Here is a 26,802-nt window from a genome sequence, read left to right as displayed (position 1 = left end):
TCTACTCCATATACATTAATCTTATCTTTCATATACATTATGAATAAAGAGAAAGTACTAATATTTTTTATTTTCAATGGTCACACACCATTTCAAATGTGTAAATGTTTCCTGAAATATATATTATTTATAAGTATTAAATATTGATCACAAATGGAGGCAAAGATTTGTTAGATTTTGTAAACATGGAAAAGTTAATTCATGAAAATATGTGTCATCCTATAATATGAGACTAATTTTATTATGAAGGTAAAGGACTTTATTATAAATTACACATTCTTACTAACCCGCGCAGGAAACATCTTGAATGGAAACATTTAAGGTAATTTCTGGCACAGACAGAAAAGATATTAGCAAGATACTGGACTAGAGTCTAAACTTTTAAAAAATATAAGATGAATTTGACCATCTTGCAAGACTACCTGGAAACAAGACATGTCCCTGCCCTGTCAATGACACAGATGAAACTCATCAGGAACTAAACACCAGTACAAAACAAAATTTGAGACATGGATTAAAGACTCCAGAGCCAGGTAGGTAGCTAGGGAGAACATCTGGACCTTGCTAACCCTGGATCTCAGTGTCCCTCCTCCCATAAACTGTGTATTTATAGTATTTTTGCAGGGGCCAGCTGCCTAGAGTGCTTTATTGCTCCTCCACATGCCATCAAAACACATAGCTGAATATTCCATGGGCTTCAAACCCCTACACCACCCTGTGGCTTGGAAAATAGCAGTGTTTACACATACAAAATGCTAATTGCTTTTCTTTACAAATTTCTGTTCCCCTTTGTGTCTTTCCTACACTCCCAAGAGCCTGTACTTAAAAAGAGTAGGATGGCAGGGTTAGAAATAAGCTGCTGCACAGCTAATTGTTTTATGTTAGCACAGACAATACAAGTTAACTATGTCTTCCTCTCATTTCCACCTACACTGCCGAAATGTCAAATTAAATGGAACATTTTATTTTTATTGTCTCCTTTTTATGAAATGTGTGCTAACTTAAGAAAAAAAGTTGATAACACTTCTGGAAAATTTAGTTGGTAGCAGTGATGGACAACAGATGGCCACCCAGAAATCAGACCCTAAAAGGTGACTTACTGTGCATAAATATGCTGATGAGGGAATCCTACTTTTGGAAATTCTTGACCTAATATAAGGCCCAAGATACAGTTCAGAGTAGATTTACCACAATCTGATTTCCTGTCCAAAATAAAACAGACCAGCTTTAAGTAGCTACAGATATCCCAAAGATCTTTTTTGAAAACAAATAATTCCAAGAAAACACAGTAAGGCTTCCCTTGATGTTCCTCTACACTGCTTCAAGTGCTCTGTAATAGCTGTCGGCCAGCAAGCTTTGTGCCTGTTTGGGTGACATAATGATAGATACGATGCTTTAAAAGGCTTCAAGTCCAACACTTTCTTTCTATAACAAGTTCATTTCCAAGAAATGCAGCCTGAACCAGTATTTAATAAATGTTACGTGTAGCTAAGTGTTTTTAGGTAGATTTAATTCCTCTTAGCTTTGAAATAGTAATGAATTTCCAGCTGAACCTGCAGAAATGTTGAGCACAAACTTCTAAATGCCCTTTCATATGTATGCTTCAATCTGTGCCGTCTTTTCACATCCACATTACAAACTGCTCAAATTCTTGCTTCAGTGTCAAAGCTGAGAGATACAGACTACAGTATCCAGACTAAGCAGGTATGAGATGTGTTTGTCACCTACAAACTCAGAAAAGAGATTCTAGCTGCGTAGCCTGCCTTTTAGTCCAAGCACTCAGGAGGCAGAGGCAGGCGGCATCTCTGTGAATTCAAGGCTAGTCTGGTATACAGAGTGAGTTCCAGGACGGGCTGCGAAGTTACAGAGAAACCCTGTCTCTAAAAAGCAAAAGAAAAAAAATCCACTTTAGGCTGACAGAAAATAAACCACATTTAAAGTGATGCATATTAAAAACACAACAAAAACCACATTTGCTATAACTACAATGAATGTTCTATTTGGAAAACTTGACACTAAAGAGAATTAAAACCTCGTTAAGTTTTTAGTCTATCATTGTTCTACTTGCTTTTTTCATTCTAAGAATGCTCTTTTTCAGAAGACAGAAGTTGTATCTTCAACCACAGTTGACCAGAAGCCTCAAACTCATATTAAAGAAATGCAAGGTTTTGTTTAAAATATTTTACATGTGTATTAATTTGCCAAGAATAGAGAGGTACTCTGGTTAGCAATCAAAATGGTTTAAATATGAATGCAATTCATAAGAACAGTAACAACAACAAATATAGAACAATTTTTCTCAAAAATAGGCCAGTCACTATAATGTCTCATCCTGTGAAGACAATGTTTTCAAACTCTAGTGAAAGGAGCCTGTGGAATTCGCCTACCGTGTGTTCTATTTCATGCCCTCAGGAACCTTAGGAAAAGCAGTCCCGACACAACAGAATGACATTTGTATAGTATAATACTGGAGTGACAGAACTGAGGTCGACTGTTACATTCACATTCCTGTGTATTAAACTGTTACATCGTAATTATTTGTACAGCTCATTGGTCCAATAGCATAAAAAATAGAGAATAGCATCTTGAAATTTATCTCATTCCATGTTCAGAGATAAAAGGGTTAACCATTCTTCCCATTATTTTTTGGAGACATGTCCTTGTTTACAGAGTCTGATGGCAATAACAGCTAGTAGTTTCCAAAGCTACTGTATGAAGAGGATGCTGAAGGCCATCACTATACAGCACACGGCAACATAAGGACTCTTTCGTTCGCCTGTTGAAAAAAGGAAGACATTCATCTTGGTTGAATGAATGACTAATATGGATATGATAAGGTTACTACTGAGAAAGAGGAAAACAAGGAGCTAGAGGCAAATAAAACAAGCTCAATATGAATTGGATAACAAGGTGTGCTAAAACTGCAGCCCAATATAAGGCAATAACCTTACAAAAAACATTCTGATCATGTGTTGTGTCCATGTTAAGTGTTCATGCTACAGTGCACATGTAGAGGTTAGAGGACAACTTTGTAGTGGGCACTTTCTTTCCAACTTTCTATGAAGTCTGGATATTGAACTCCCATTATCAGGCAAGTGCTTCCTACTACTGAGCCATCTTGCTGGCCCATCATGAGATTTTATTTTGTTATTATTATTATTTTGTATCTCTTTATATTTTGCAAGTGTGAACTACATAAATGACAACGACACATTTCAATGTAAAAAGGCTGGGCATGGGGTTAGCTGCTAATCCACGTTATTTCTGATACTTGTATCTGAAAGTACCCATGCTGTGGCCTTGCAGAACGTAGATGAGAGCCAAGAAATGCTCTCAAGCAACTTAGTGCCAAAGGATAATTAGCTATCTTCTGAAGAAAAGGGAATGTCTACCTAAGGATTCTAATGAACAGCATTCAGCAATATCTTTACAGGATGGTACTAGTTCATGACACTTATTTGAGTTTAGACAGCACTCATTATGTGATGACCAGCATAGACAACATTATTCCATTAAAAAAAATAGGCATAAACTCTCCTATAGATGACGCTACTTCTGATACACTTATGGTACTGAGTCTTTTACAGTAAAGCATTCCTTATCCAAAAGGTTTAGGATGAGAAGTATTTCCATTTCGGAGATTTTGAAATACTTGACTAGATTTCATTGGTTGAGCATCCCTATAAGATTGGAAATTCTCTGAAGTCTGAAGTATTTTCAGTGTCATTTCTACTAACAATGTTTCTGCTATCTCAGTATTTTAGTAATTTAAATTAAAAGTAGACATTAAACACAATAACTTCTCTAATGAGTCAATTCCACATTCATCTAAGAATGTCTCTATTTGGAGACTTTCCTTTGCCTGATTTAGAACTAATATTGGCTTGTGAAAACATCTTGCTGGTATACAGACCCTGTAAAAGGAATTAAATTTATTTTAATTGTTTTTTGCTTTTTTAGTAACTGTAAGCTGTACTATTCAGAGAGTACCAGGCATAAAAAAGAAAGCAGCAGTCACGTGGAAATAGTTGAGGTACATCTGAGTTTATTGCAAATCGAGGAGATGGCTTTGACTAGCCTTCCTTAAGTTCTTGCATGATGTCTAAATTCCACTATCCTGAAATAAGATCCTTATTTACCTCAGATGCTCATTACCCGACTCTCATAAGTGTTAAACTTGACATCCCTCATTAACTAAAGTTCTCGAGGTCACTTTATGTTCAGAGCTACTTTGCTGAGCCCATGCTGATCTATTACTATGTTTATATATTTTTGTCTACTCAACGCCAACATCACAGAAAATGTCACATATATTAAAAAAGTAGACATTTAGCCAGGGTTTTTTGCCTATAATCCTCCAGGAAGATCACCCAATCAATGTGGTCCATTGAGACTGTCCTCAAATCTAAACCAAACCAAAAAAATTAAACCATACCAAAGCAAAACAACAACAAAAACCCCACAGAGTTGGTACTCCCTGTTTTTTTTTTTTTTTTTTAAATTACCTTTGCCCTTCCCCTTCTCTTTCAAACAGACATTTAATAGACTACCTTCTGTTAAAAGAAGATGTATAAAAAGGTGGTTTTAGAGTCACAATAATTTAACTAAGAAAATTTTAAAGCAGAACACACTGGTTTACAATGCTAATTTATTAGGGCTAAATCCCACAAAGCACCTCAGTAAATTTTAGGTGGACCCAATAAAAGCCTGGTATTCTTTTCAGGGCTGGTATATCCACTGCTTAGCACAGTCACAGTAAACACCCAAAGGGAATAATTATCCCTATACTGAGTTCTGCATCTGCTCAGTATTAATTCTTGAGGAAGTTCTTTTCTTTCTCATCTTATGACTTAGAGAATGCTATAATTTTACAGATGGGTTTCATTTTCATGTTTTTCATTTTCTTAAAAGAGACTGCCATGTGGTAGAGCTAAACATCTTAAGTTGAACTTGAATAAGAATGTTACTTCTTGTCAGGTTGTAGCTTTGTGCAAGTGAATGTAAAACAGTTGCTGCCTTGTGGTGTGTAACAAGATAAGATGCCCTGACTCTTTTTAAATCTCATCCATTCTGTGTGGATCTACTGTGTGTTAAGGACAGAGAGGAGCAGGTGCTTGAAAAAGTGTCTTGGTACCAGAGTTTCCAAAAGTAGCCTACTAAAGTAGGGCAAATGCTTTGATTCTTGTAAGAAGGAACACTACTAAGAGAACCATTCAGAAGGGGGAAGGGTCATATAAATAAACGAGCAAGCAAAAAGAAAAGGAATTTATAACTAGACAGAAAACAGACCATATATGAGGATACCATTAAGACAGGTATATACTTCATGTCTGAAGCTTGCTATACCCCCTTCTAGCCATAATTATACACAAACAGGACACTTGGGTTGGCTACTAAATAGAATTGTCCACACATCTAACTACTACATAAAACGCCTGTATGTTGTTTGGGAGTTAGCAACTTTATAAGATGGAGATGAAAACTTAGCTCTTCAGTACCAGATCTCTGCTGTCTCTCCATGTAGTATACTCAGGTTCTTAACTACTTTGCTCTTGGCAATACTCTTGAATATATATATATATATATATATATATATATATATATATATATATGTATTTTTTTTCTTTCTTTTTCAGGGTGACTTGACTCCTACGTAGTTTGGTTTACACTTATTGATGAGCGTTAGGTACTGAGGGTGCTAATCTTTTTCTTTTCTGGGTTCCTTTTGAAGTGTTCAAGACTTCTTCTGTTACTTTAGGTTTTGTAGCCATTATTTATTACTATACAAATCTATACAAATCTCTGTAAATCTAGGCAAGGCCTTTCCAATGCTTGTATCACTGGTATCTTAGACTGGGAATGGCCACCTATGCACTGTATGTTTAGGGAGATCAGCAACCTATACTCACTGTATTTTTTACAATAAAAAATTTGTTCCAGGTATGTCTAAATTTATGACACTGAAATACTACACTGTTATCTACAAAATTTATGCCTAAAGAGCACACAGTAAAGAAACAAAACACTCAAAAAGTTTTAAGTGATAGGATTGTGATGTAGGTTGACCACATATGCTAGAGTCCTAAATATCCCTGGAACAATAAACACTTATTTAGTTTACATATATTCTTTTGCTAATTTAAAGCCAATTACATTTGCTATAATAGAAAGATGTTCATGCTTATTTCCAAAGGAGAGAATAAAACATCATGAAGAATACACAGGAAGGAAAACTTCATGTTAAAAGCATAAGTAATTGTCAGGGGATAATGCTTAGTTTATATCACATCAGAATGATGACTTTGAACAAGGTATTTTTCTGTGAAATCCTTTGTCCTTCTCAATTATCCAGAAAACTTAGAAACTTATGGATAATTTAGCATCAGATGGATTATTTCTATTAGGAACTTGTCCAAGGGAAGAAGGAAGTTTTCTGAAAACCAGTTCAGTGACTAACAAAGGGTGTCTGAAAACTCTGTTGACCAATTTACATACACCTCAATTGTACCTAAGTATGTTATACTGGTTCCCAGGTCTTTAGAAAAATGTCTAAGTATTACTGAGTTTAGTTAATACTTTGAAACTTTCAACAACTTTGGTTCCTGTCACACACCATCTTCTAAGCTTCCTCCTTCTCTAAGAAGCTGAAAACAGAAACAAAACAGGAGAACCTGGGAACTAGGAACAGTTTCCTTCAGGAATGTAAATTGTAAATCCCTAATCCTAACTTATAATGGTTAAGTTTGGGGCATGTGGGCTGTTAATAAACTAGGTAAGATTGTTTTACATTAAGACATTAACAGTGTTTCAACAGAAGAAAGTAGTTACACATAAATTCAAGGCTAATAAAATATTAAAAGATGACATTTATATACATATAAATACATATGCATATATGTCATATAAATAATTCCAAAGGACAACACATTTCACTTTCAGTCTAAGTAGTCTAAATACACATGCCACAAAGTATTTTTTAATTAGACATCTTAAAACTAGTATGATCAATTATTAAAAACTACTAGTACTTTTGAATGGGATTTCATTTACTTACCAATTACTCTGAATTTATGTGAACAGTGTCAAATGGGAGGATAAAATAAGAATTTAACCTGATGTATCACAGGCATACTTAAAATGCATATAATCTTAATACTTCTATTTCATGTGAAGCTCATCCTTAGTTATCAAAATAGTATCAAACAAGAGGACTGGTGAGATGATTTAGTGTAAGTGGAGTGCTTAATTGGCCTAGATAATAAAGTCAGAGTCAGATATAGAGGGCAATGCTGAGAGATCAGAGAAGGAGCAAGCCAAGGCACACCTTATCTCATTAGCATCGCAGTAGACAATAGAGCGATTTCCTGTTTGTCCTTGCTTATATCCTGTTTCTGTCCAGCTACCTCACTTTCTGTCTGTCTGTAAATATTTCCAGATCTCTACGGTTAGGCAGTGGCAAGCTCCATTCTCTGACCCTCAGGCAGGCTTTATTTGTACAACCAAGATACACCACAAGTCACTGTGTATAGGTACATGCTGCCAAGCCTGCCTCCCCAGGAACTGCATGTTGGAAGGGGAAAAGTAACCATTACAATGAGTACTCTGAACTTCACATGTAACATTGTGACACGTGTACCCTTTCCCTTATACAAAACAAATTATAAGACATCTAACAAAAGCTTTGAAATCCTGATTTATAAATTAATAAAATAGCACACACAACCCAAAAGAGCGTGGTATAAACATGTACTATAGATACTGTCTGAATTTGCTGCAAGTCTAGAGACACATGGGACCTGATACCTGATTTCAATAGGTTAATTCATTTAGCTTCAAGTTCCTTATCACTTGCTAAAGCATAAAAGTTTCATGTTAGTTTAAATAGTAATTTTTGAGAAGATGATTCATGAAGATAGTTTTTAGATGTGTCTTTGTAATATACTATAAGATTTATTTCTTACATAATACAGCTCCGTGTTCCATTATCTTGGCATCTCTTTGTTAATAAAATATTGTGAAGTCCCCATTACATCTAGTTTTAAATAGTGGAAAGTAAAACAATTGGTAGAATTCTGTAAATTCTTACAAAATTACACAGTATCGAGAAGCCTACACTTGGAAAACTGACATCTAATTGTCATGTGCATAATATAAATAAAGTGGCTAGTAATTTATAGTTGAAGAAATGAATGGAGACTAGACACTTACCAATACGGGCACACTTCCAAAATATTCCCAATAGTCTACACAGGATAAAAAAAGAACAAAAACAAATCCTGATTACCAAGAAAGCCAGTTCATTCCTGTCAACATCACAGAGAACATTAATTCCACATACTAGATTTTAACATGTACTTGTTGGACATGAAGCCATCACTTACTTATATATGAAAACAGGATAGGATATGCCATGAACCACCACTGGACAGAAGCTGCCATTAACTGGACTATATGTGTGTCATATGTCAGAATTAGGGTAAGTTAATGTAGCTAAAATGTACACAAGGACTCACTGAATAATTCATTTAACTTCAAGTTCCCTATTACTTTCAAAAGGAGAAAAATTACATGTTAATTTAAGCAGTAATTGAGAAAACGATACATGAAGATAGTTTTTAGATGAGTTTTTGTAATATAATAGAAGATTTCTTTCTTACAGAATATAGCTCTATGTTTCATTAATCTATAATTGTGTGTGCATGTACTCTAGGGGCAGTCCTCACCTGTGCTAGTCAACAAGGAAATATGGATAACTATGAGGCTACAATTTTAAATGAAAACTATTAATTTAGGTAGAACTAAGCATGAGTTTACTAAATGTGACATTTAAAACACATATTCCAGGAATGTTCTTTTTAATTCCATGAATAAAACAACTATGAATTAAATATACACACATAAATGGACATAGCCCCTATTTGTAACACATAAAAAGCAACAGCTTTGTTAAAGCAAATAAGCCATCAACAGAGAAACTAAAAAAAAAAAAAACAATCTCCCCGCCCCCCCAAAAAAAAACAGTACAGCTACTATTTTGCTGGCTTGAGATAATATTATACATATCTGTAACTATGTTCATCTATTTAAAATCATGTTTATAATTAAGAGTACTAATTAAGACAAATCAAACTTACTTATTCCTTATATGAAGACTGTCTCAATACAATTACAGAACTTAAATTTCAGGGGTATTTATATACATCTTTCTTCTAAGAAAGATGGTTAATGAGTCATCATATGTGAACAGGAAGCTCTAAACTACTGACCAGGCCAGATTGTACTTTAACTCAGCATACTTATTGCTTGGGACTGTGGGGATGCTCTTCATCACTTTAATAACAGTATCCACGCTTGGCGGACTTTATGAGGAGTTAATGATTATATAGTCTGTAGAACAGTAACATGTGCTGTGCATAGTAATGCTAGGACGAAAGGAACATGTGACAGTAACTCTAAGTTACTCATTCTTCACTGAAGAGTACAAAACTGAGGTCACCCATTCAAAGCCATGTGTGTTCAATTCTAGGCACCTATGGGTCACAGTAAACACTAATGATTTAAAGCTACCCTGGTTGAGTGAGTTGAAGGAGAAAGAGCAAGGTATCTGAAGCACCTTTATGGGAAACTCAGGACCCTGAACAGTTTGAAACCATTAGATCACAAAAGGCAAGTCTTTCCAGGCCCAATATTCTAGAAATACGGAGATTTTTTAAAAAATCCTACCCTAGACTTAGGGTAGACCTATCAAGCAGCAGTGAGTTGTTTCTGTGAATTTCCTCAGACATGCTTCTGTTAACATCTAGCATACTGTTTATTTCATTTTTCTTGAAGGAACTTTGTTAGTTGCTAAAAACCACTACCACCTGTTGCTTAATTTCTATGGCTTGAATGTCTATGCCTCTGTTGATAGTGCTATTTGGTCTAGGAAACTAGGAAGAAGCAATCTTAGCAAACTAGCTAAAAAGCAGTCTTTCAGTGCAGCCCTGTACTAGATCACCTGAATCAGCCTTTAAAAAATGGAATTAAATTTAAATAGTGAAGTCTTCAAAAAATGCGTCACATCAGATATCCAGGTAACTCCAGCTAAGCATGGTAAATACAATGACAAATGTATTGTGAGTCTCAGAGAAAACTCATAAAGGAAAGAGAATCTAATAATTACTTTTACAGAAAAGTAGTTCTTATCTAATAATGAAGAAAAAAGTGTGTCTACTTACATACACAATTGACTCTACCAGCTTAATTTTGAAATGTAAAAACAGGAAAGCCTTTTGGAGGCCTTTAATGTAGGAGAAATATACTACTACTCAACCTCTACTGTAAGGCTGGTAGCCCTGAGAACTCCTTGATCAATGTAGCATGTTATGGATACATTCCTACTCCCAAGAAAAGAGGGGTGGACATGTCCACATGCAACTTCCCTTTGAATGAAAAATTTCATGGCAGCACTAGAAAAGTAAAAATACCCTATTCTAATAGTGACTACTTTTTAAGAACATACTCCTATTTTACTCTTACTTATTATATTACGATTCCAAATAACTGATTAAAGAGAATCATGCAAAATAGGAGCTCAAAGAGAGTGGGATGAGGAAAACCATGTCTACAAAGTTAATGGGGCACTGTCAAAATAATTGATGGATATTTACCATGTTTCACTTTCAGCCATATAAATTTTGATCTGTTTTTATTCAGTAGGTGAAATTTTAAGTCACACAAGATCATTTTTGAAATTTACTCATTAATTCAGTAAGATAACACAAATCTATTTTAGAGATTTAAAACAAAATGAAAATGTATAAAGTTACTCAAAACTAAGTTATAAATAGAATTAAACTGTCTAATGACTTTCAAGGTAATTTACATTCAATGTTGGTGAGAACTGACTTGACTGATATCATTAGTAACATACCCAGTTTTATTTCTGTCCAGGAGGCTGGGTGCCAGGGATCGGATATAAGCACACGTACATATAAGCAGCAAGATTACAGTCAACAGACTCTGAAAATTGAAAATGGCAGACTATAAAGAGAGAGAGAGAAAAAAAAACAAAAACAAATTAATATCGCAAGAGAAACTTCCTATCCAAAAATGCCAGACAATTCCACATTACAGGCAAACACAATGTTGTACAACATGTAAACCAGCATCATCAAGTCTCTTAAAGGTATACTTTCCTTCCATTCTTTAAGGTAAAGAATGCAGGAGTTGCAGTAGAAAATACAATTACACATGTGAATGTCATGGATTCCAAACATCTGAGCAAAGTGGACTCAGTACGTAACTAACACAGATGTTCAAGGCATACAGAGTTCTAGACAGAAAACAGTGTGGTCTTCATCCGCTGCCAGTGGCTGGCTCTCTGACCCCAGTGGATCACTGGGCTATTAGTCTTCATCTGGTATTTATAAACCTGGCAGAGCCAGGGAACGATTAAATACTGACTAAAGTTTCTTTCAACTTTTTGTCTGGGTCAAGAATGTTTAAAAATTATGAAATCATGTTCCAAGCCCTGACAAATACTAAGATTATTAGACATCGGTGAAAGCAAAGCATCTATCCACCTTCCCTTTTCAGCTATTATGTAATAGTTCCTTCTTCTATTGTAAAGTTATGATAGGAATCCTAAGAAATATTATTTAAATAGGCAAACAGGAAGTCATAGGTTTCAAGTGTAAATAAAGTAAGTGGAGTTTGGCTCATTCTATTCAGCATTCAGGTCTACTCCAGGAGCAACAAGCACCCTTAACTTCTGTGTCCTCTTTCTAGGTTCTCGGCTCAGCTTGCCAGGAAGTCTCCAGGCATCACCTGTCCTCTCTTGGTGTATTTCACACACAGTTCTTTTAAGGGTTTAGGCTATTCTTCAACCAGAGATCCTTCTGCCTTTGACTCTCCAGTGCTGGGATTACAGATGCACAGCCATGCTTTCCCCTAGGAATTGCCTCGCTGCCTCACCTAGCAAATGGCATTCCATTAAAAAAGTCACTCCTGAAGCTGAACACTTCACTATCAGACTGTCAGTCTCTAACACCTGGGCCATGGTTGAAGTACAGGGCAAACCCAAAGAAGAGATGTTTCACTCAAAATACTTTTAAGAAGTTGCAAGAACATCACATTAGGCACTTGCATTAGTAGGCACACAAAATACATCATTTCCACTCAGCAGTCAACAGTATGCCTATTTAGTAAGTTTAGAAGTAAAATTACTTCCTCCTCCTCTTCTTTCTTTCCTTTTTTTTTTTTTTTTTGAGACAGGGTTTCTTTGTGTAATGGCTCTGGCTATCCTGGAACTCTCTTTGTAGACCAGGCTAGTCTCGAACTCACAGAATCTGCCTTCCAAGTACTGGGATTAACGGTGTGTACCATCACTACTTTGCTAGATTTCTTAAAAACCAGGAGGAATGTTATAATTATTTTTGAAACATAAAATTGCTACTTACAAATGAGGTTTACTTGAAAATCTCAGAAGCTAGTGAAAGGTGCTATAAACTTCAAGGGAATTAAGTGAGGCAAGAGGAGTACATGCTCAAAACATACACATCAATAACCTTTGGAATTGTATTATTAATAAAATGAAAGATGAAACAGGAAAAACAAAGGACTATACAGATAGGAACTAGAAAAAACCCTTCATATTTCTAAAGTTTAAAAGAAATGCCCTCCATTAAGAACAAAGGAAACATCTTAGGAGGAAAAGGAAGGAGGGGGAAAAAGAAACCAAACCCAAACAATCACCTCAACACACATAGAATACCACTTGGTAGAATTAGGATAGACTAAGATCTCAGTTCTGAAGGTCACGTGTAAAATGAATTTAACAGCAACACATTTCTTATGAAACACAGGATAATTTTAAGAAAAAAAAACTCTGTTAGGCATTATTAAAATGATTTTTACATATTTTTATAAATAAAGCATTACTAAAAAAATGTAAGGATTGAACATTACTTACCAACAGTGTTTCCTGTGTGAAAATTTATGGATTTGTATTTGCATGCATTTGTGGAAGTGAGAGGCTGAAAGTTCAGCATCTTCCTGCCACTGTCCACCTTTGTTTTTAAGGCAAGATCTCTGATGAAACTTGGACTTTGCTAATTCAGCTAAACTGGATGGAGAGCAAGTTTCTGAGACTCTCCTGTCTTTGCCTTCCCAGCCATGGGATTATAGACATAGGGGGTTGAATTCAGGTTCTCATGCCCTTTTGTTAATCTACTAACTGAGCCATTTCTCTAAGCCCCACTTACTAATATAATTAGTGACAAAAATGCTATATACAAATTACAGTAAGTATTGGGCAGGTAGGATATAAGATCTGCACACAAGCATAGTTTTAGCTCTGTAAACAATGATGCAAAAGTGGGAGAATAAAGATGACTGTGGGTGGATTTTATTACCAAGAGTTAGTTTTTAAAATAATTCATTTTATGTGCATTGGAGTTACAGACAGTAGTGAGCTTCTAGGTGGGTGCTGGGAATTGAACCTGGGTCCACTGGAAGAGCATCCAGTGATCTTAACTGCCGAGCCATCTCTTCAGTCCCTACCTGGTATTCATTTACACTATTATCTTCATATCCAACATAGTTCTTATAATATTTATGTAATAGATGACACACACAATTATCCATTAGAAGACAGATACTTTAAAAACAACACATTAATATATTGTAGCACCTGTAAGAGATGGCCTGGAACCCTGGGGATCAAGACAGGTTTTCAAAAGGAAAAGCTTTAGTAAGAAAGCAAATACATGTCAATCCACAAATGACTTCATTTACAAGGACCAGAAGAGACAACATGGCAGTGTGTCTGTGTGTGTGGGGGGAGATAGCTAAGAAATTTTAGAAATAACTAACAGACTTATATTACACAAAGGATTCCAGTGGTAAAATGGTTAGCTTTACAAAGTAGGTTTACTATTTTCCTAACAGGGTATGAATTAAAGATTTTATAATGTATTCTTTTTTCCCCCCTCCCTGAATGCCTTTGAAAACATGCTTAATGCCAAGATACCCAAGTTGGCCTCTCACTGTGTACATGTGCATGCAGGGGAAAGTGGGGTTGTCCATGAAATACTGAGTATACAAAAGCTCATCTTACCCTCCTTTCTACCTTCCTGTGTCTGAAGTTTTTCATAATAAAAGATAAAATGACCCTCACCATCATTCCTATCATTAAGTGGAATGTGTATAGATACATTTGTGTGTGTACAATCATTTATAAATGAAAGCTGTTTACATGTACAAAATATATGATATATACAACTTTGTTCTGGTGTTTAAGAACCCTGTATTTTAAACACATGATTTTAAATGATAAAGTGTTTCAGGTGTACTTAGACTCTGGTCAAAGAGTGTTTTCTAAGTTATGGCCATCAGTCTGTCACCTGTAACATTTTTCCCAGTGCTTACAGTATCTGCTGTCTACTGATACAAACTTAGTCTCTGGGTTAAGAGAAACAGATGTCTTTATTTAGTAGAAAAATAAAGACTTTCCACTGAAAATGTTAATGAGGGAAGAATGGAAGCACATGATAACAAAATAGAAAGATATAAATTTAATTAGCAATACTGAGAAAAACAAATGTGGATTAGACCATGGACTACACTATTTTGTTAATTATGCAAGAGAAGTCTACAAACTGTTGTAAGTTTGTATTTAATTGTCAAAGACATTTCGGAAAAATAAGCAGAGACAAAAAAACTCTTGATTATGTGAAAAGCCTAGGCTGTGAAGATCCAAGGTAATTTCTGCCTAGGACTCACATCTATCACTTCCTGCAACTCTAGTGTCCTATGAAGAGCACAACCTTGAAGGTGCTCACACTTTGAACAGGGTGTATTATTCTAACTCACTCTAAGACATACAGTATACACATTTTCAAGAGGTCTGTACAGCTGAGTGGGTAAACTTGCTACATGAAAACTCCAGATACTCAACTATTCTCAATTTAAAATAGTAATTATAAGACATGCTAATTAGGAAGAGGTCACAGATATATATATATATTCTTGTGTTCTAATTTGATAACTACTAACTTGTTTTGGTCTTTTTACGTTTTAAAATCCATGGGTAATATAAGTGAATTTAGATAGCTACAGGTATCAAAACAAAATACAAAACCCTTTACTGGGTTCTGATCGCTGTTCATCATTCCTAGAGTAGTGGTTATCAACCTTCCTAATGCTGATTTCCTTTAATACACTTCCCCATGTTGTGGTGACCACCCAAGCATAAAATTATTTTCATTGTTACTGTTACTGATGATAATGTAAATATCTGCTATCTGATGTAACCCTTAAGGGGGTCAAGACCCACAGGTTGAGAACCACTGCCCTAGAGTAAATAGAAGATGATTACTGTTATTTTTACATGTAAAAAGACTCTAGCTTCTTTTCCACACACAAACATGTCTGCTCAGATTTTGTTTTTAATGGGATGCTGCCACAAAGAACAACTTAGAACTAACATTTCCCATGTAAGTTCTTCATTCTTTATAGCAGTTTAGGGTAGTGCCACATTTATTATCTATATTTTAATTTCTTACCTATAAAAAAGAATACTTTGCTAACCCTCTGATAGGTACACCATCTCCAAAATGTCACTCTTCTAAGTGATGTGCAATAACTGCACTAAACTTCTAAGTGATGATCAATGACTATACTCAACTATTCCTGAATAGGTGCAGATATTCTCTAATAGGTTGGCGGTAAGTATCAAAAATGTTGGGTCAAAAGCAACTTATGCACCATATTCTGGTAAGTTCTACTGACCTGCATTCTACAAAGGTTGAACAAATGTGTGTTTTCTAAAAATTCCATGACAAAATGTGGACAGCTCACAAGTTTTAGATTAAATTGTGGAAGATGATGCCCCCAATGAAATATTAGGCTCCTACTCTACTAAAACTACTACAAATTTAGGGGCTTTAACCAATACAAATTTATTACTACCTTGTATTTCTAAATCGCTCTACACACTTGTGACATTTGACACATAAGTCACTATTTCTGTGGCTATGATCGGATTTTTCTCATCTGTTAAAATTCTTGTGATTATATTTCGCCTCTCCCTCCAGGATAATCTTCCAAATAAAAATATGGATGCAAAGTCTCTTGTCACATATGATTAGAAACATATTCATGTGTCTGTGTGAGTGCGTTTTTTTCGTAAAGGTGCACCCTGTCTACCACATCTATAAATGTCTCCTTTTCATAAAGAAGCATCAAATGACAGTCTCTTGAATCACAGCTGCCTGTGACATTCATTCCAACAGAATACCAAATACAACTAACAGTAACCCTTGGGCTTGTGGGACAAAGAAACCTTTCCTTGACTTTAGATGACTCAAAATTGTGCTCTTCATTTTAAAACACTGTAGTATCAGCTTCCAAATTATCTTCCTTTTAAGCTCTTCAATTATAACTCTCAAGTGCAAACTTATCACCAACCATAACTAACTGGAGCTTCCACTAGTTTGGAGCAACCATGTTTGTGTCAAGGTAGCCAGACAAGAAGCTACTTGACAACCTTTCTGAAGAAAAGAACAATTACTGAAGTAGTGAAATAATAAAGTGGTCCACAGACATTATTATTTCTACAGTCATTCCAGAATGCTAAAGCTATATCCACCAAGGAGCTTGCTCTAGAATTATAAATAAAAGCAGCCTGGACATTTGTTAATAGAACTTTTAAATTAGAAGTCGTAAACAAACAAACAGACAAACAAAATCTTAAGAAACCAACCCTAGACATTAGAAATATGGAGGAGGGGGGTTGGGGCTAAACATTAAATTAGTACAAAAATAAGTCTTAAATAAAAAGAGGGAAACACATACATTAGTATAGTAGGCATACTTTTATCTATAATGATTGGTTACTGACAAGACTTAACTGACAGAAAGAATGTTGATTTAACTTACAGTATTTTCGTAAGTATTCAATCACTTTGGCTCCTTGCAGATTTCTTTTTAGCATCAGCAAAACAAAAAGCTCACCTTAGTATGCTGAGTAAGAAGCTTCTTTGTATGTAACACTACCTTACAGTTTCAAATGTTTATTGTTCATATTTAAAATAAATTCTTACTGACATTAATTTCTCCATCTTAACTCAAGTACACTTTAAAAATAAGAGTCAATTTACAAGGGTGATCCTAGCCAAGGCTTCAAGCAACAGCTGAGATAAATAGCCTGAACTGGCTATCTCCTGTAACCAGGCAAGAGACTTCCAGTGGAGGGATTGAGAAAACTTAAGTCACGTACCCTTTGACCTACAGTCTGTCCTGCTTATGGGATGTGCTAGGGTAAGTGTGGAACAGAGACTGTGGAATGTTTCAGCTTCAGACCTATGCTTTGAAAGTGAGCCTACCATTGACTCTGCCTGAAGTGCCAGGTCCCAAAAGCTAGATGGCCCAGACACCTAGGATAGAACAAACCAAACCAAACCAAAACAAAAAGTCCTAGGAGAAAAAAAAAAATGTCAAAGTAATGATGCCTAACTATATTCTGCTGTACGCATAGACTGGTGCCTAGAGCACTGTCATCAGAGAACCTTCATTTATCAACTGATAGAAAAAGATACAGAGACCCCCAGCCACACATTAGACGGAGCTCAGGGAATCCCGTTGAAGTGAGAGGAAGGCTGGTAGAAGCTAGAGGGGTCAAAGACATCACAAGAAAACCCACAGAATCAACTAACCGGGGCTCACAGGAGCACACTGAGTCTGAACTGACATTCAGAGATTCCAGATGGAACTGACCCAGGCATTCTACATATATGTGACAGTTGTATAGCTTGGTCTTCTTGTGAGACTCCTAACAGTGGTAGCAGGAGCTGTCTTTGACTCTTTTGATGGCTTTTGGGACCCTATCTTTCAAATTGGGTTGCCTTGTCTATCCAGCCTTAATACAAGGGGAGATGCTTAGTTTTACTGCAACTTGATATGCCATGTGTTTTGTCAATATGCATAGAAGGCCAGATGTATGCAGGAGGAGAGGGTTGGGGGTGTGGGCAGAGGGGAAAGGACAGAGGAGAAACCTCTGTTGGGATGCAAAATACATAAATAGACTAAAAAACAAAAAAGTTTAAGAGCTAAACACCAAAGACAAAAATTTGAATCAGTAGCCATACTTATTTGTTTCACATAAAATTAGTTTATTCTTTCCTCAGGGTAGAAAAGAAGACAGAATCAACACCCCTAATCCAATTATGATAAAATTTATACCACACTTGGAAAATGGGTTAGCATTTTATAACTTGCAAATCTAGGTCAGGTCAGCATTTTCCAACTAGATTTTACTTAGAAAATAATATGTCTTTTAAAAATGGGAACCACAGAAATGGAGATAAATATTAGCCTGCAAATACAAACATACCCTATCTATACAAGTGACCCAAACTGACTGAACACATAACCTGTCCTTCAGACCCAGAGAACCATTACACATTTGGATTACTTAATATATAAATTTATCATTGAATACATCAACATTTCTTATCACTTGCATTTGATGTAACTGGCCAAGTTTCAGAACTACATAAAGACTTTCCTTACTCACTTTCCACTACAGCACTGTGGTTATGAGTCAAGCTACAGTCCAGAGTTCATACATTTCTGACAGTGTCAGTGCTATCTAGTCCAAAGGTGGAAATAATACTAGATTACTAGATTAAAAAACTGAATTCTTCATAGGATACCTCAATAAAAAGATTGAAAAGGTATTCTGAAGGGCAAAAGCAAATCCTAGTATGAAACAATGTATTTTGCAATCAAGAAAAGACACATCAAATAGAGGCTGTTTGATAAAACAAGAAAGCTGAATACTGCCTGCCGGCCATGTATCCCTGGCTGCTTACTAGAATCATTCAAAGCTTTAAGTCCCAACAACCATCCAAATTTAGATTTCAACTACAAAGAAACTATGATCTCTGGAAACTCAAAAGAGTTTATTCGCAGATAAGTACTGAGAGAAGAGCAATGCATCTACATCACATTCTTATTAACCTTTCGCAATGGCTTTCAGAGCAAAGTTCATTGGAACATTTTCATAAGGTCAATTTATTTTTATAATACCAAAAATATATGCTTTCTACTGTCATTCTTATTGCTAATAGAACAAGAATTACCACTTCAACTTTTCTCTCACAAACCTCTCTTTTCCTCTTGGATTTCTTGTGTGATTAATGGCATCTTTGACCAGTAGATAGGACGAGGTTATAAATTGACAAAAGGAGCTGCTAAGTTTAAGCTTTACCTTCTATGTCATTTATAATCAATATGATCTTGGGCAATATACTTAATAGTCTTTATGTGTTAAAATATATTTATGGCTAGTAACATCGCTAATAAAACATTGAATACAATTATATTTTTTACAACACATAAAAAAGAAAAACTTACAGATTAAAAAAGTCCTACAGTTTAATAATACCATCACATATCCTTCCATAGCCATTCTATACATACAAGCCTACAATTCACCCACCAATGTGGGTTATGCATCCACAGATTCAACAAATCAAAGACTGAGAAACAACTGGAAAAGAAAGTTGCACATCTGCATTCAACACCAGACATTTTTCTTGTTACCATTCTGTAGGGAGCCACTAAAATAAATTTGAGGCCTGGTTTTACTTACTAGGTATGTGAGCCTAGGCAACTCAGTCACACTACTATTCAGTTCCTTTTACCTGTAAATATCCCAGAAGTCAGGAGTTTAAAGCAAGACAGCACTTAAGAACTCCTTTAAACTAGAACTTGATACACACTAAGTACTAGTAAATAAAAGTTTTTTTTTTTTAAGTTAAAATACCATCCATCTTAAACTATCCTGATTTTGCCTAGTATGAAGAAAAGGATGAAGAATGCACCTTTGATTTTTTTCTATAGTCAAAGTAATTCTACTTCAATTTCTTGGTAAATAGGCAAGAAAACATCTTCTTAGTAACAGCTTATTAACAATATCCTTATGGCCAAGTGTATATTATTGTGTATTAGGTAGCAAAAGAGGCTGTAGTGGACAATAAAATATTATCCCAGAGAAAAAAAGTGCCAATAAATGCGACCTCCTTTACCAGGTGCTAACTTTGTTTAGGGAAGAAACTCCAAGTTATGCATAAACACAAGCAGTTGTCAAGAAAGCAGGAAGGGCTAATTGAGCTTTTGACCACGGCTCTAAAGGCTGTGTATTGTAGATGATGCTGGAGCAACTTCTGGGACACACTCAGTAGCAACTTTTTAGATAACACACACATGCTTTCCCTAGGAATATGCTTATAAATGGCTTCTAAATTCACCTAGGTGATGGTGCAGGGGGCTTTGGCATTTACCATACCAATGAGAGTATGTCTTCATACATAGCTTTCAAGATCTACCAGTAACTTCTACTTTATCTATGCCTTGTCCACATGGGGCTTCCTGCTCCTTGTCTCTAACTTTGTTGTTACCCTTTTTTTGATCTGCAGTGCAAACTTTTCTATGGTCTAAACTATTAAACAATCCATAACACAAACATGAAATCTGCAAGGCCTAAGCTAGACATTACTGAGGAACCCCACTAAGCTGCTACAGGACAGACCCACCTCTGCAGGGTACTCAAGTCATTAAAAACATCCGTTTGCAAAGGGGCATCATTTGAATTAAAAAAATGGTTGTGTGTGTGTGTGTGTGTGTGTGTGACCCTATCTCGGTGTGTGTGTGTGTGTGTGTGTGTGTGTGAAAACTGCGGGATGGGTGATACACGGTACATATAAAAGAAAGGGGAAAAGGCAACGGAAACTCTGGCGTTTGAGAGTAAGGTCCACAGATACACATAACAACCAGTTGAACATGCCACTGCAATTGTACTAAACAAGCCAGCAAAAGGCCTCTTCGCGAGGGGCTGAGCCCACTACCAGGCTCTTCCTAGGACTCTTGGCCTGAAGCTCCCGGATGAGCTTCAGGGGCCGCCCGACTCCCCGGCCCGTGCACCCTCGGCGCCCGGGCTCCCGCGCCCTACAGCGCCCGCACAATCCCCGACAACCCGCGCGAGCCTGCATCCCTCCATGAAGCTCAAGCGCGGCCCTGCAGTCCGGGTTCTTACCATAGTGAGGCCGGTGCTGGTCCAGCCACATCACCCTTCCGGGCCGGGGCGGAAGAGGAGGCACGCCCGCGGTGCTTCCCGCTCTCTCCCGCCGCCCGGTTGGGCCTATCGCGGCGTCTCCGCCCAGGCTGAGCCATTCGGACTCCGTGATAGGTTTCTGTTACCGGAAAAGGCGGGGCTTGGGCGACGACTCGCAAACCACGGAATTAGCGGACTCTCTCATTGGCCACACAGGATTATCCCTGGGTGCCTGCTTCTTTTTTTGAGGAGAGCGGAAGTGGAGTCACTTAGAGGTAGGGCCCGGAAGTGGCTACGACATTTTTCCATATTTTCCATGCTATTTACTTGCGCTTTCCTTTCGTTTCTTCTCATTTCAATCTCCTTTATTTCCCTGACATGTATCTCTAAAGCTGCTCAGTGCGTAGCTTTCATCCTGTTTATGACTTCTGAACCTTTTGTTTGTGGACCCTAGGGGACATTCAGGGTTTCCTAAGGTGTGCACCTGTTGGGATCCCTGTTAAGTTTCTCTTTTTGTGTCAAATGGACTTCCAAGAGAGGTTCGCTGGAAATATGCTGTATTTCTTTGTGATGGACACTTGTATTCAGAAGGCTGTGATCAGTTTGTGGAACCAACTCCACTACTCTTTACCAGGCCCTGTCCTTTTTGCATGCTTTGCATCCGGGACTTGGACATTCTAGGCCCTGAAGAGAGGGAAAGAACTCTGTGGTAGCTACTGGAAAGGAACGGCCCATTTCTGAGGGGAGTAATTGCCTAGTATAATGCCATTAGCTGAGGCACTGCTTTACCTCCAGTTTAACATAAGAGTTTTGTAGATATGGGGAAGGTGTGATTTGTTGTGTTCAATTATATATAGTTCTTGGAACAATTTTGAAGTCGGGCAATTTTTCACTCTTATAAGTTATCGCAATTACGGAAACCTGTAAACTTTTTTCTTAGACAGGATGGTTTTCTTTTTTTATTCAGAATGTTACCTATTCTTTAATATATTAGTTTGGAAGTTGTGTAGAAAGCATGGGTGAAGGAAATGGATGTAATACATTGATTTATGAGCCCTATTTAACTGCATCATGAGAATCTAATACTTAGAGGAACACAGTACTTTTTACTTAGTGCTATATGTGATTGCATTTGTTACTGTATGGCATCTAAGATTTTGTTTGAAATTATAACTAGATTTTTAAAATCAACTATACACAGTTGCTAAAAGTTCATCAAACATTCAAATTAACGATCTTCCTTATTAGTGGTATCAAGACTGCAGCAATGGAAGGGATTTTTTTTTTTTTTGAGAATTTTAATGGGGGAACAGGGAAGAGGGCAATAGGAAACGATTAAGTATATAGTACCTTCCACATGTTATTTAATAATTTCAAGTTGCTTTTGTGTTATACCTTGCTATTCAAGTTGAAGAAAAAGAATGTTCCAAATGTAGGAAATATGTTCTGCAGCTCCATAAGTTTAGCTTCTATAGTAATGAAAAGTGTTGGTAGATGTTATGAATGTCTTTATTCATGTAAAGATTTTTAAGTGCTACCTTTTGATGTCCCAGATTGATATTTCTGTAGGAGGCTATGCTTCAGGCTCTAGTAAAGAGTACAGGAAACTAAAGTTGTTAAAGATGGTAATTGGTTTGTTACATTTATGGACAATTTAGGCCATGCTTTCTTACAGACCTTAACTTCAGAGTAGTAGCAAATAGAGTTTGTCAATTGTTAAGTTATCCATAGAAGTAGATACTGTCAGGTTATAAAACTGAACGTGTGTGTATGGTATTTATTGTATTCAGGTAAATTAGCAGAATTAATCCAATAGTAAGACCTATGGTGAAGTTGCAAGGTAATTAGGCACACAGAGACCCTGATTTTGATTGAAGTGAATGATTTCTTTCTTTCTTTTGTTCTTTTTTTTTTTTTCTTCCTTCTGGTAGCTCTGCGGTAAATTTCTTATTTAGAATCATCTTGGGTCATTTTCCTCCAAACAGTAAAACTTGACCATGTCATTCCATTATACAAACTATTGTTTTCTTCTGGAATACTTTTGGAAGAGTATTTTCAATTTTCATGTATGGATATCCACCGAGTGATTTAAAATTTTCTGGAGGACGGCATTTAGCTTTCCTCACTGTCATAAGGATTAAATGAGGAAATACAAGTAAGTAATTTACTTGAGTGTTTGGTAAATAGTAAGTGTTATGATATATATATATATATATATATATATATATATATTTCTCCAGGGCTAATAATGGAAAAATGATTCATTTTCATATATTATTCACACAATAAAAGGTTAAAAAATTAGTTCAGTTTTTTATACTGCCATACCCCATTCTCTACATTTTTCTCTTGATTTCTGATATTGTTTGTTGTTTCTTTTTACTTTAGTTATTAATACTACTCAAAGTATATTAGTGGATTTTATTTTTATTTATCTATCATCTGCCCACCCATGTATTTATTTATTTTTGTACTTTTTCTGATTCTCAAACAAATACCTAAACTGAGGCTTTGACTGATTCCTGGTCTCTATGTGTTTCATTCTCTTCCTCCATGACTCCTAGATTATGGCATGACAATTTTGTTTGAATGAAGTGTTGTGTTATAGCTTTCATCTTAAGAAATGTTTCTAGCTGCCCTCTTTACCCTGGGAGCAGCTCCCCTGCCTTGCCATGCCCCTCCCGGCTCAAAAAATGTGTGTCTGCTTCAAGTTCTTCTCTACCTGCTCCTGGAAGCACCTCTCAGCTGCTGATTCATCTACTGTGTGCAGTGGAATTGAATCGACCACGACATTGACAGCTGGGGGCTTCAAGAGCTTGGCAGTCCCGAATCCTCTGACCCTACTCATCCCTAGCAGCAGCTTCCAACCCAGTGTTGTTTCAAGGGACATCAACACAGCTGCCAAGTTGATTGGGTCTGGCCCTGTTACAAGTGTGGTGTTTGGCTCTGGTACTGGGATTGGGACTGTTTTGGGAAGCCTCATCATTGGTTATGCTAAGAACTCTTCTCTGAAGCAACAGATCTATGAGATTCTGGGCTTTGTTCTCTCAGAGGCCATGCGGCTCTTTTGCCTTTCTCATCCTCTTCACCATGTGAAGCAGCTGTCTCCACTTCCACCTCCCATAGTTCTTTCATGGCTTGTCTGTCCTGTATGTTCTTTTGCTGCACCTCCTGAGGAAGTCTGGGCAATGTACTTTACTCAGGGTTTGATGGAAAGAAGACAAATACATATTGTATTAATAAGAAAAAATGATTCTCTTAATCTTTTTACATTTCAACAACATCTATTTACTTTCCTCAGCAATAAAATTTCTGTGTAGTTCTCTTTTTTTGTCCTAGTTTCTAATGTTTCATGGTTCATTCTTCAAAATAACTTCTGCTCCCATACAGCACCAAGATTCTCTTCTTAATGTCACTAGTGATCTCCAGATGTTGATCATCTCCTATCATGGTCATCTTTGGCCTATCAATTGATCACTTCCTTCCCCAGGATATTTTTTTCTTTTTGTTTTAACTTGATCTTCTGGCCATGGTCATATGCTTTTCTTCCTATCTCCTTGGTTTCTCCTTTTAGACTTGCTTTGCTGAATCCTTTTGTTCTTCCCAAACATTTGTTGTTGAAGTGCTCTATTACTCATTATTTTTATGCCCCTTTCCATTTTTGTCTCCTTTAGATGGTATCAAGTCTTTAAACTTAAAGTATTCATATATCATTTTTACACATTCATATTTCTCATTACTTCTTTCTCTAATGCTATTTACCATCTAGTTGTCTATCTGAGCATTGATATTTGTAATTTAAAATTTTTATTTAAAAATTTATTTAAAAACTACTGAGTATGTGCATGTTTGTGTGTGTATCTGTGTGTGTGCCTGTGTGCCTGTGTGCCTGTGTGCCTGTGTGCCTGTGTGTGTGTGTGTGTGTGTGTGTGTGTGTGTATGCATGCGCAGTCACACACACATACATGCCTGCTCCTCTGTATGTGCACCATATAGATGCAGGATCCCAGGGTGACCAGAAGAGGTTGTTAGTTCCCTGGATCTGGAGTTAGACAGTTGGGAGCTGCTTTATGTGTGTACTGGGAGGCAGACCTAGGTCCCCTGCAATAGCAGCAGGTGCTCTTAGCTGCTAGTCTTCTTTGCAGCCCCTCCTTTTGCATTTAAAAAGGGCAGTACAAACATTTCCTGTCATACTTAGGATTTCTATTCTTGTGAAGAGACACCAAGATTATACCTACTCTTATAAAGGAAAACATTCACCTGGTTTGCTTGTTATTGACATGATGGGAAACGTGGGAAACGTGGCTGGAGAAGAGCAGAGAGTTCTATGCCTGCCTGGATTGGCAGGCATCAGGAATAGAGACACTGGGCCTGGCTTGAGCATTTGAAACCTCAAAACTCAAACGAGTGACATACTTCCTCCAACAAGGCCACACCTCTTAATATTGCAACTTCCTGGTGACACAACATTCAAATCTATGAGAATATGGTGGCCATTCCTATTCAAACTACAATAATCTCAAAGTGAACAGTTTTCCTTCCAAACCTGTTTTATATGTTTTCATTTTGGTTAGTGGCAACAGTGTGCAGCCAGTTTCTGTAAGTTATCTCTTTGAAATTGAGCTAGGTGGTGGGGGTGCACACCTTTAATCCCAGCATGCAGGAGGCAGAGGCAGATGGATCTCTGTGAATTCCATGCCAGCCTGGTCTATAAAGGAGTGCCAGCACAGCCAGGACTGTTACAAAGAGAAACACCGAATCCTTTCTTTTATATTCCACCAAGTCCATCACCATATCTTCTTCACTCTGCCTAAAAAACATATCTGGAATCTCCAAGTCTCTTGCCTTTCCTGTTAGTACATTGATTGTGTCTTGTTTGGATTTCTCTTTTATTAGCCACTGTAGATTTTATTGCATGGATTACAGAATTAGTATTTTTACTGGTTCCTGGTTTTTTTTTTCAGTCTTTGCTTCCAGATATTGGTCAGACTATTGTTTTTTTAAAATATATGTCAAATATATTACATTACGTTGCAGGATTCTAAATGTACCATCTTATCCTGAAGATTACAAATAGAGAATAAGAACATCAACGGGAAAAATGTGAATTCCAAGAATTTATTAAGCCCATCTGTTCATACTTTCCTTCTCTTTTAATTTCAGCAGAGTCGGGGTCCTCTCCCATAAGATATCATCAGTCCAACTCATTCTTATTTTAATAATGTGATGAGGCACAGAACTGAGATTTAATTAGAAGTGATTTTGTCGAAAAGGAGTGGGACTTGCACTGCCTCCTGCAAACCTAACATTTACACTGTCCTCATTTATCTGCCTGTTTTTAATGGGAAACAAGAAAATGAATAACATCAGGGTATAAAGGAAACGAAAATCAATCTTGAGGAGAAAACCCTATGCAGTGTTCCAAGTTGTTACTACTACAACTGAGCCACAACATGCAAAATTTAAGAATCGTAGGACACTACCAATATTCAACATTTTTAGTCAGCCAACAGCAATTTTATGAGGTTTAAATAGTCATAAACTCTCCTAACAGCACACGAGTACTTACATTCCTAATTAGATGAGTAATTATATTCTTACGTTCCCGGCAGCAATTTCAACCATATCCCTTAATACAATTTGGATAACTCTAGGGAGAAGAAGACCTAAAACCTAAGTAAAAGATTTATTTTGTGTTCTGTTGG

The 26,802-nt window shown here is 36.6% G+C and overlaps 2 protein-coding genes, 1 non-coding gene and 1 pseudogene across 6 annotated transcripts in view; 2 read left to right on the top strand and 2 right to left on the bottom strand.

The window, feature by feature from the left end:
* Positions 1-222: 222 nt before the first annotated feature.
* On the bottom strand, positions 223-21,222 carry Tmem167a (transmembrane protein 167A). Its single transcript, XM_027401769.2, has 4 exons — positions 21,080-21,222; positions 10,913-11,022; positions 8,209-8,243; positions 223-2,776 (listed from the first exon to the last, which is right to left on the bottom strand). The coding sequence occupies exons 1-4, from the start codon at positions 21,080-21,082 to the stop codon at positions 2,706-2,708; spliced, it is 219 nt and encodes a 72-aa protein (XP_027257570.1). The 5' UTR covers positions 21,083-21,222; the 3' UTR covers positions 223-2,705.
* On the bottom strand, positions 10,283-10,416 carry LOC113834222. Its single transcript, XR_003482596.1, has one exon. It is a non-coding gene; the product is annotated as a small nucleolar RNA U109 (small nucleolar RNA).
* Positions 21,223-21,242: 20 nt separating the features above from the next.
* The window catches only part of LOC100768249 (DNA repair protein XRCC4), a 214,286-nt gene continuing 208,726 nt past the window's right edge, over positions 21,243-26,802 (top strand). For 3 of the 4 annotated variants that reach the window (XM_027401768.2, XM_027401767.2, XM_035440488.1), the window contains exon 1: positions 21,243-21,372. The gene's annotated coding sequence lies outside the window, so the exon portion shown is untranslated. Of the gene's footprint in view, positions 21,373-23,083; positions 23,253-26,802 lie in introns of those variants that run through there. The other variant, XM_035440487.1, reaches the window with a different exon arrangement.
* Positions 23,413-24,421, top strand: LOC100773321 (annotated as a pseudogene).

Source organism: Cricetulus griseus, chromosome 2, assembly GCF_003668045.3.
Source record: "Cricetulus griseus strain 17A/GY chromosome 2, alternate assembly CriGri-PICRH-1.0, whole genome shotgun sequence".
NCBI lineage: Eukaryota > Metazoa > Chordata > Mammalia > Rodentia > Cricetidae > Cricetulus > Cricetulus griseus.
Note: the sequence above shows the minus strand (reverse complement) of the source record. Positions and strands in the feature narration are given on the sequence as shown.